Below are 10252 nucleotides of genomic sequence, written 5' to 3' on the forward strand. Positions count from 1 at the left end.
GAACACCAAAATGATAATTTATATTTAATTTTTAAACTCATTCGTATCGTGACTATATAATAATAATATTTGTTGTGATTTGATGTAAAATATTTACAACATTAGGTTATACAACTGCCGCCTTATCCTCTATCATCTTGCTATTGTCTATGTTTAGTCAATTCATTAGTTTAAAACTGTAACATAATCTGTATCTAATTCTTTTATGAAACCAAATAATCTATGACAAATATTGAAGTGACTATATATTACATTTGGTAATATATACATATATACGGTTATATTCATTTGATTTTTAAATTAGTACCAATAGTTATTTTATTTATGATACAAGTTACTTATTATTCTTTCGAAATATAAATATTTGATTTAAAATTAAGGATATACATACTCATGTAGGTGTTAATCAGGATGCCTGGATATATTATTATTTTGAATGCAATATTTGGAAAGCTGAATCTTAGTATTTCGATTACAATAATACTACTGAAAATAAAAATCGAGCACGACAAAAAGAAACTTTAATCAGAATAATTTAATATTTTTGCCTTTAAATTTTATTCCTTCCAAAAAAAAAATCAAAATCAAAATAAACTTTATTCAAGTTGGCGTTGACAAGCACTTTTGAATCGTTAATTGACAATTAAGTGAAGCTACCACCGGTTCGGAAAGTAGATTCTACCGAGAAGAACCGGCAAGAAACTCAGTAGTTACTCTTTTTCAACATTTAAAAAAATGTTGAGAAAGAGTAACTTGGGCAAAGGAATAAAATTGACGCATTATTCAGTGCATAATGCGTATATGTTGTATTATTATTTACCAAAATTATATTTTCACACAAATCAGCGCAATGAACGATTATTAATTAAATAACTGATAAATAAGTCCCTTTAATTATTTAGCAGAATCAGATTTGACTTGCATGAGTATGAATAGGCTTATTACATTTTTAATTACCTTATTTTTCTTATTCAGTTCGAAATAAAATGAATCACACCGTACCAAATAATTTCCAATTCATAAATGGATTTTAATATTTGTCTTCCTAAAGCAACAATCTATACATAATGTAAATTCAGTATAATTACATTTATAATTTTTATGGATATCTGCTTATTCTAAAGTTAGAAGGAAAATAAATATTTTTGTATTTCATAAAAGTATTGGCTGTATAAAATGCTTATCCCATTTAATGAAACTATTTATTATTAATATAATTTAACTGTATGCGAGATGTCTGGTGGTAAGAAGAAAGACTGAATAATGTGTGGTTATTTATAGCAAAACCCTCGAAATAAATGTATTTATTGCAAATTTCATTGTATAGAAGAGAAGAGAAATGGACCAAAAACAATTCATTGTATTATCCCGGTCTAAGTGCTATGATGTTATTCCTATAATGGAGAAATGACAATCAAAATTATTAAAGCATTTAAAACATTATATTTCTACATCTGGTTCATGAAAGAAAATAATTATTATTCACAATTAAATACCGCATCATAAAATTTGTATTTCCATACCAATCAAATCAATGCACTAATATTGCATTGTTTACAGTAAAGTAAACTTAAGTGATCCATTTTTGGTTTGTATTTCAATGTTTTAACACATTTTTATATAATACCAGTAACAGTAGGATAGAATACTATATGTCCAATTAAAAGAAGGTTTTCTTTTAACCAGATTTGGTTTTCTTTACAAGGAATAATAAACATGCTTCATACCCCTTTTGAGAGATTTCTTAAAGCACACTTGATAATTTACACACAGAAGGAATATTACAGTCAGTAAAAATAAACTATTCAATCAATTAATTCACATATTAAATATCACAGATACCATTGTCCACTATGAAACTGTTTCTAAATATATAAACCAAATCATAATCAATGGAAAACTTGTGCTTATCGTACAGCATTTGAAAGGTACCATTCATGTTACAAAGTTACTATTTGTATGTGTATATTGGTTTATTTCTCTGTAATGGATATTGTGTCGCTAATTATTACATTATATAACGAATTTTAGTGCCTGAAGCGAATACTATTGTGGGCTTTCGTGACGCGAAGTATTATCAATTAGTGCCATCTCGCTAAAACCTTTCCGTTAAGATAAGAAAAAGGGAATGAATATTTTGTTTATAAATGTTGTTGTATGAAATGATTGTACATACATACTTAAAATTGATTATTATTGTGTAAATGTAAGACAAACTTTATTAAATTCTTTGTTATTATATATGTATTTTTTATTTCATCCATCCGTCATCTTATTAAATAAAAACATGATAAAAACTTACAAATAATAATAAGCAAGAATCATATTAATCCATATGTGTACTATGTCATATTTTTACTTAAATATCTGATAATAATTCCCTTTCCTTGTTAGATATAAAAAGCAAATAGTACAATAGTATATTTTATTTTGCATTCGAATATAAATAGTTTATAAATAAATTTTTTAAGTAGCTTATTTTTATTAATGTTAATTTTGCTTACAGATTACATATCATATAGTTTCTAATGTCATATTACTGAATTCTTAATTAAATTGTGTTGAAAATAAGATGTTAATTTAATGTAAGATCATAATAAGTTTTATTGAAATCTTAATTATGTATGTTAAATTAATATCCAAAGTTATTCTAAAATTGGAATGAAAGAAGTTTGATTAATATTTTATACTTATTTATTTATTTTTGTGAGACTTAGCTTGCCCATTCATCAACATGTTCATATCAATAAACATGTCATCATCACTTTCATCTTCGTCTTCCTCCATATTAAACTCTGATGTGCTGGGATTTGGCCCTGTAACAAAGATTTAAATTATTTTTTAATGAAGAATATAATAAAATGAAAGAATTATTATATAATAATAAGATAATTATAACTATAAAAACATACTCAATGATGGTTCAGTGACCATCAAGTCAAGTTCTTCATCATTGCAGAATGTTTCGTTAACTGAAAACACCTTATCTTCTGTTACAACATCACTCTTCCCTGTATTCACGTGCTGCATCATGTATACTGCTGAAGTTGTGGCTCTACTGTCTTCATTGTCTTTTACGATTGGTCCCGGAACATCCTTTTTTGTATTGCCCTTAAGTTTTGCTTTTAAGCTTTCGAGGTGCAGTCTCTCTATCTTTATTTTATCAAAAATCCCAAATTATTATTAGTTTTACACAAACATTAAAATATAACATAAACAATTCAAATACTTTTAGTTACATGTGACAATTACTTTTTCAATATATGATTACCTGTAAACAATTCCGTTGATTTTTAATCTTCGTTAAGGCGTCAACTATCCATTTCTCTTCGGCTAAAAGCTGAACTTCTTCAGATACACGATATCCCAGTTTTTGATAAACATTTTTATGCGTCATGAGAATAAAATTAAATACATCCAAAAATGTATTGACGTCTAATCAAATAAAATATTTTTAAATTAAAACATAATGTAATGTTTACAAAATACACTTGGTCGTAAACAAGAATCCTCTGTTAATGACAGATGTCATATAGTGATCAAAACAGAGGGCAGATTAAAATTATTCTTACCGGCCAAAAGTTAAAACTATGTTTTAAAAGAACAGACTAATTACTATACGACTTTATAAATAACAATAACAGTTAGCAATAAAATCAGTTAATATAAATGAATAATTATTAATAACAACAACCAGCTAAACTGACAAATTTTCTAAAAATTGGAAATTGTACGCATAAGCGGTAAAACTATTTCAATGAAATATGAAAAAAATACAAGCAATATGGTCTTTTAAAGAATTTGTAAATAACTTTAAAAGTTACTGTTTAAATTTAAAATTAAAGTAAAACCATAGACATTTAAGACTGTAGAATGAAACAATAAAAATGGAGGGTATTTTTAATAAAATACTGTAAAAGATAATCCACAAGTAACATAAGTGGTTTCAGTAAGTAGCATGTTAGTCGTTATTCAAACCGCGCAGTGAGCACTTCCTCAAACTGTATTCATTCAAAATGGATTCCGAAGCAGACTCCAATTCAGAATACTCCGATTCAGAGTCAGAAAATGAATATGACCTTTGTTCTAGAAGTGTATCTAATTCGTGTGGTCTCCCATTCGATCCTACGTCACTTGAAAACATTATTTTAACAATAAGCGATCAATTTAATTTTCGTATACTCTTAAACGACGGCAGAGCAAAAAGCGCTTTTCTTGTTACTACGGGGTTAACACTAGCTGGTACTTTGATTGGCAAACATTATGGAGGCAAGATTGGTGCAGCTGTCGGAGGCGCAGTAGGTGGCGTTTGTGGTCTTGGAGTCGTTGGTAAGCAATATTTCCCCTGTCCCAACATTTAGATCATTTAAATTTGTTTCGAAATTAATAACCAATTCTTATATAAACATAATCATACACCTAGATAAGTAGAAAATCAAAATTTGAATTCCCAGTATCAGTATTTATTTTTAAAATTCATAACGGTTTTAGTATTCGAAATGTTTGAACGTAACGTACTTATATTAGTTATGCCTGTAAATATGTTTGATAATTTGACGGTAGTTATTTTTCTTTTCTTTACGAATAAAGTTAATTATAAAATTTGAAAATAATATTGTAATAATATCTGTGTACGTTAAATTTAAAACTACCTACCTGCCTACATTCTATGTTATAATTGTTTTAAATAACGTTACAGCTGTATCGATGCGTGAAATATGGAAAGATATACGAGACAAATTATCGGAGTTATTCGACATCGTCTACGATTACCTGGCAGGTCTAGGAATCAATGATTACAAGAAAGCTGCGAAATTTATAATGCAACACAGCGGCAGTACCTCTCAATTAGCTATGGTTGTCCTTCAAGTTACTTCAGATGTTCTTGGAAAAAAAGTTTTGTCTAGTTTGACTGCAGGCTAAGGTTTTATAATATTGTTTAGTTTACGTGACCTCCATCCACGTAACTACTACTGAATTGTAGACTTTTTTATGACTATTGAGTTTCGACTAATGCTTGTGACTAATGTATGACATGACATGGATTTACTTGATGTTAAATTAATTAAATATTTATTCTGGATATAAGATGCATTTGTTACAGTAATTTATACTTTTAGGACTACTTTTACTGTCTTCTTCTTTTGTCATTTTTTTCTTCTATTATTTTCTATTTCTGTATATTTTCTTGCTCAAATTATAATAATATAATAAGTAATAGAGTAATTATAAGAAAAGTATTTGTAGTAGTAATTAATATAAAATTGTAATTATTTTATTTAATGTTTTAATGTATTATAATGTAGTATTATGTACACATGTAATGTTTAAATATGTATTAAAAAAAATAATTAATTTTATTAAAATAAAATGATATTACATAAGAATAATTTGTTAAATTTATTATCATTCATATTGTCTTGCCTTGTCTATTGTTATTATCGAAATAAAATGTGAAGTTTTTAGCGAGATTTCGTTTTTTTTATTTCATGTGTACCTTCCTAAGAATGTATATTTCGCCGTTGTTCTTGTAGTTTTTCTTTAAATGTTTTAAATTATTGGTAATTTTAAATAATGCACGAGGCACCATATACTTTTTGCTATATTTATAAAAAAAAAATCATGAGTACAATCTAGGTACCTCTGAAGTATTAAATTAATGATCAGTGACCGTATTCTTCAGTCATCAGTATATATACTTCAGTCCTTAAACAAACTTCGAAAACATCTCTACTCGAGTAGTACAGTCCGCCATGTCTTTAAGAGTTATCGATTTGTGATGCGACCATTTTATACTGGTCGTTAAATGTTTGACATACTCCTCACATTTCAGTATTTTTATCAATTTGCAAGATATATATCGAGAAATGCAACCAACAATTCATTTAGAAGCACTTATACAGCTCACACTATAAAGTTTTTTCATAACCACTCTTAAAAACTGTTTTAAGTATGTTCTATATTTATCGGCGTATCGTATATATATTGTTCAAAATTGCATATCAAGATGTATGTAATCTATACAATGTAATTTACAACTCACATACTATGAATTATTATTAAAACACGTAAAAGAAGCATACGGTTCAATAATAATATTCTGTTATGACCCAATAAACAATAATGCCTGAATTTTATCTGCTATCCTGAATGCTATCTCTGCTTGGAATAACTATATGCTACTGTCGCTTGCTCGATTGCTCGCCTTCCAATTCGACTAAATTAATTATGGAATAGGGAAGATGTGATATTTTTGTGTTTATTTAACTAAAACACTGTAAATTTACGGCAAAAAATCGGTTAAAAATGTCAATTTAAACTTCTGTGCGAAAACGAATCTATATTTCGTATAACGTACGTTTATATAGTGGTAGTACCACGCTGGTACGTCCGGGGAAGTACCACTCACTCACTTAAAATCGGCGTATAGTGGTAGTTATGTTCCCTATTGACCGTAATATCTCTATTGAAAACGTCACTTTGGCACTTGTAGTCCTGTACAACTACAAACTTCCAAAGTAAAGTGTCGATATATATATTTGCTTTGATACCTAATAACTAATTCTATAGTCTTAAACTTATAAAGCACGAGTCAAACAAACGACGTGTGCAAATATTTCAAATATTAATTACAAATTACTATTTTAAATTATTATTGATTACGATTTTGACAAATAATTTTATTCCGCTATAATTTCAAACCGTTTGTTTTGGTATTATTTGCTGTCAAACTTGTTTACAATATTATTATGCGACATAAGCTTAACGAAACGTAAAATTATTACGTTTTTTTTGGCATTTGTCCTAAAATACGAAACTTCGTCTTTTTAATGTGACGACTGACGATAAATCAAAGTACGGTAAATAAATATCTAATGGTGAACGACCATCTTCCCGCTGAAGAAATAGTTAAGAAAAAGTTCTGTAATTTTTCATCATGTCTTCGATGATGCTTGAGCCGTATAACATGCCCACAGAAGCGGGCTTCGACCAAGACTTAATACAGACTATTATATTCGATCTGGGTGAGTTATATAGGTAGAACATGTGTATAATATGATTTTTTTAGGTTTTCATTATCCGACGCATTTAATATTATTAAATATTGTTTTTACTTTTACTTACGAAATTATACACGATTACCTTGAAAACCAGGATATAATGTCAAAAGAAAAAGTAATTTTACTTTAAATCATGTTGTATTTAAATTTCATCATCAAAATCCCTAAACATTTTACTTCAATACTACAAATAAAATATAGGTACATAATACCTATTATACATATTACATATGTGATACTATTTCATAATTATATTAAGTGGTAATTGGCTGGTTATCTACCATACTTTTATTTAAAATGGCAGATGAGTTTTGTGTGACAGAAGGGTGTTTGCCGTTTGGTAACCCTTTAACCCCAGGCTGAATGATAAACAAACTAGTATCACCTGATTGGATGTGTAATTCTGCCATTCCAGCCAGGATCATTGGCTGCATTCCAGTTATTGAAATGATTGGCTAAAGCATCATAAAATTAGAACAAAAATGTTTAAAAATAAGTACATTTTTATTTAAATATTGGATTGTAAACTGCAATTGAAATTGTATTTTATTTTCGTTATGTAGCTGATGAATTTCAAATAAGAGTGTCTTGGGATCAAGAGACAGTCATTCTGACTGGAGCTTTTGCCGTTGCTGGTGGTCTTGTTGGTGGTTATGCAGGAGGAAGGATGGGAGCGGCTATCGGTGCTGGCATAGGTGCAGCAGCTGGAGTCGGTAAGCATAATCATAACTAGCAATATATAATCAAAATTTACGTTAACTGATTTTATGAGTGAATTATTAAATTATTATTACACCTTTTATATTTATTAACCTATACCTTACCTAAGAAGGCAAACGTAGTGTAGGGGCAAACATAGTGTAGGACGTCCTCAGGCACGGTGGAGTGACGATATACGCAAGGCGGCAGGCAGGAGCTGGATGCGAGTAGCCGGAGAAAGACCACAGTGGTGTGCACTGGGAGAGGCCTATGTCCAGCAGTGGACCAAAATAGGCTCTTGATGATGATGATGATGATACCTAAGATAGAATATTAATATTCCTTGTTCTTAAATGTTAAACATATCCAATAAACCTTTTCTTATATACTTCTCTTATACAGTATAACTATAATGTGTAAGTAATATTACTGTAATAAATTTCTTTATTGTTGCAGCCTTTATGAGCCTGAGAGATATTTGGGAAAGTGTTAAAGCAAAATTGAATGAACTTATTTATATTGTATTCAATTACCTAAGAAGAATTGATCCAGTAGATTATGTTAGGGCCATAGAACTTCTAATGGCGTGTACTAACAGCCGCAGGGAACTCGTATTCACAATTCTTGACTTTATTGCTGATAAATTAGGACGTCAAGTGTTATCAAGCATCACTGCTGCTTAGTAATGCTAATAAAGAGTTGTTATAGTTCAATTGTTTGTATAATCATCGGATCTTATTTGAACCAAAAAGTTTTTATGCACTGTGCATTCTATGATGAAATCTTTTTGCAGTAGTGTACAATTCTATTTTTATTTTATGCTTTTTTGGTTGTATAAAATGCCTTTCTTAAAAATGGGTCTGGTGGTTTTTAATTTTCATATGAAATTTGTTATTTCTTAATATGGTTAGGGTATAAGATGTGACTTTTACAATACTCATTGTAATATAAAATATTGTAATGTGCATTCTTCTAAAAGAATAGGGTAATTAATCCGTCCTGTAGTAGAAATAGGTTTAATGAAATTGGCACCAAATATTTGAATAAAGAATTCATACATAAATATATTGTTTTGAATGTATTTTTGCAATTTATTGCTGTAACTTTTAGCAAATAGATCAATTGAAATCTCAAGTGATTATGGGTCTTTAAATGCACTTATGAGAGCATATCTTTTAGATTACAATTTTTATAACATTGTAGTTTGTAAATGCTTGTTCCTATTTTTTAGAATTTGACGCGATATGTGATTGTATTGGTTTTGCTCAATTAATTTTTAATAGGTACTCTATGATATTAGGATTTTAGTTAAATACAATTTTTGTAAAGCTTGAAATTAATAAAATATTTTTATAAGAAGTTTTTTATTTCCATCCCATTCACCGCAAATATGTTTTAGTTTAAATTAAGCAAATAAATATGTCATGTTCTTTTTTCCATATTGTAATAGATATTTAAGGAATGTTCAATGTAATGAAACGTAGGTACAGAGTTGTCTACGAAATGTGATAAAACTATTGATAATAATAGGTTGGGGAAAAAGTTTCTTCGTATTTTATATGAAAATTCAAAAAGTTTTTTTTATAGTTTATTTACATTTGACTAAAGTATGTAGGTGCCATTTTGTTCCATAACTTTTTGCCACCTTGTTGGTAGTGACATGATCCCATTGCTGTAAAAATTTTGCCTAAGGAAATCTGCAGAGACCGAAACAGATGGAAATCTGAAGGTGCAAGGTCTGGACTATACGGCGGATGCATTAATACCTCCCAGCCAAACTCTCGTAAATTTTGTTGAGTGGCTAAAGATGTGTGAGGTCTAACGTTGTCATGGTGAAAAACCACACCCTTTCTGTTGATCAATTCTGGCCGCTTTCTCTCAATTTCTTGCTTCAATCTCATCAATTGTTCGCAATACAGTTCTGAATCGATGGTCCTGCCGGGCGGTAACAGCTCATAATGAATGATGCCCTTCCAATCCCACCATACACACAGCATTACCTTGTTGCGAGTTAATCCGGGTTTTGCCACAGTCTGTGAAGCTTGACCGGCCTTTGACCACGATCTTTTTCGCACGTTCTTGTCGTATGTGATCCACTTTTCATCACCAGTTATCAGCTTCTTCAAAAATGGTTCGGTTTCATTACGTCGTAATAAAGAATCACAAATGAGTACACGGTTCATTAGGTTTCTTTCAGTGAGTTCATGAGGCACCCATATATCGAGCTTTTTTGTGTACCCAGCTTTATTCAAATGAGTCAAAACCGTTTTGTGGTCAATTGCCAGTTCTTCAGCTACATCGTAACTACTAATATGCTAATCTTGCTCCACTTTTTCAAAAATGGCATTAATTTTGTCCGTAACATGGCGACCAGAGCGAGATGCATCTTTGATATCAAAATTTCCGGCTTGAAAACGCTTAAACCAAACTTGCGCTATTCTCACAGATACTGCATTAGGTCCATAAACATCACAAATTTTTTCCGCGGCTTG

The 10252-nt window shown here is 29.7% G+C and overlaps 3 protein-coding genes across 3 annotated transcripts; 2 read left to right on the forward strand and 1 right to left on the reverse strand.

The window, feature by feature from the left end:
• Nucleotides 1-2676: 2676 nt before the first annotated feature.
• LOC124538846 lies at nucleotides 2677-3511 on the reverse strand. Its single transcript, XM_047116078.1, has 3 exons — nucleotides 3272-3511; nucleotides 2913-3153; nucleotides 2677-2816 (listed from the first exon to the last, which is right to left on the reverse strand). The coding sequence occupies exons 1-3, from the start codon at nucleotides 3395-3397 to the stop codon at nucleotides 2695-2697; spliced, it is 489 nt and encodes a 162-aa protein (XP_046972034.1). The 5' UTR covers nucleotides 3398-3511; the 3' UTR covers nucleotides 2677-2694.
• Nucleotides 3512-3984: 473 nt separating this feature from the next.
• On the forward strand, nucleotides 3985-5036 carry LOC124539033. The gene is made up of 2 exons (XM_047116342.1): nucleotides 3985-4329; nucleotides 4700-5036. Exons 1-2 carry the CDS (start codon nucleotides 4017-4019, stop codon nucleotides 4921-4923), a joined length of 537 nt encoding a protein of 178 aa, XP_046972298.1. The 5' UTR covers nucleotides 3985-4016; the 3' UTR covers nucleotides 4924-5036.
• A 1474-nt stretch (nucleotides 5037-6510) lies between these two features.
• On the forward strand, nucleotides 6511-9116 carry LOC124538968. Its single transcript, XM_047116255.1, has 3 exons — nucleotides 6511-7025; nucleotides 7625-7774; nucleotides 8217-9116. The coding sequence occupies exons 1-3, from the start codon at nucleotides 6938-6940 to the stop codon at nucleotides 8441-8443; spliced, it is 465 nt and encodes a 154-aa protein (XP_046972211.1). The 5' UTR covers nucleotides 6511-6937; the 3' UTR covers nucleotides 8444-9116.
• Nucleotides 9117-10252: the final 1136 nt, after the last annotated feature.

The sequence above is a fragment of the Vanessa cardui genome, chromosome 21, assembly GCF_905220365.1.
Source record: "Vanessa cardui chromosome 21, ilVanCard2.1, whole genome shotgun sequence".
NCBI classification, from domain to species: domain Eukaryota; kingdom Metazoa; phylum Arthropoda; class Insecta; order Lepidoptera; family Nymphalidae; genus Vanessa; species Vanessa cardui.

What these genes read in the sequence shown, in the direction of transcription:
- LOC124538846 (XM_047116078.1), bottom strand. Translation starts at nt 3,397, where the DNA reads ATGACGCATAAAAATGTTTATCAAAAACTGGGATATCGTGTATCTGAA. An exon ending in ATCAACGGAATTGTTTACAG is followed by an intron (nt 3,154 to 3,271) that starts GTAATCATATAT and finishes GATAAAATAAAG; the next exon opens with ATAGAGAGACTGCACCTCGA. An exon ending in GGTCACTGAACCATCATTGA is followed by an intron (nt 2,817 to 2,912) that starts GTATGTTTTTAT and finishes TCTTTGTTACAG; the next exon opens with GGCCAAATCCCAGCACATCA.
- LOC124539033 (XM_047116342.1), top strand. Translation starts at nt 4,017, where the DNA reads ATGGATTCCGAAGCAGACTCCAATTCAGAATACTCCGATTCAGAGTCA. An exon ending in TTGTGGTCTTGGAGTCGTTG is followed by an intron (nt 4,330 to 4,699) that starts GTAAGCAATATT and finishes ATAACGTTACAG; the next exon opens with CTGTATCGATGCGTGAAATA.
- LOC124538968 (XM_047116255.1), top strand. Translation starts at nt 6,938, where the DNA reads ATGTCTTCGATGATGCTTGAGCCGTATAACATGCCCACAGAAGCGGGC. An exon ending in GACTATTATATTCGATCTGG is followed by an intron (nt 7,026 to 7,624) that starts GTGAGTTATATA and finishes TTCGTTATGTAG; the next exon opens with CTGATGAATTTCAAATAAGA. An exon ending in AGGTGCAGCAGCTGGAGTCG is followed by an intron (nt 7,775 to 8,216) that starts GTAAGCATAATC and finishes TTATTGTTGCAG; the next exon opens with CCTTTATGAGCCTGAGAGAT.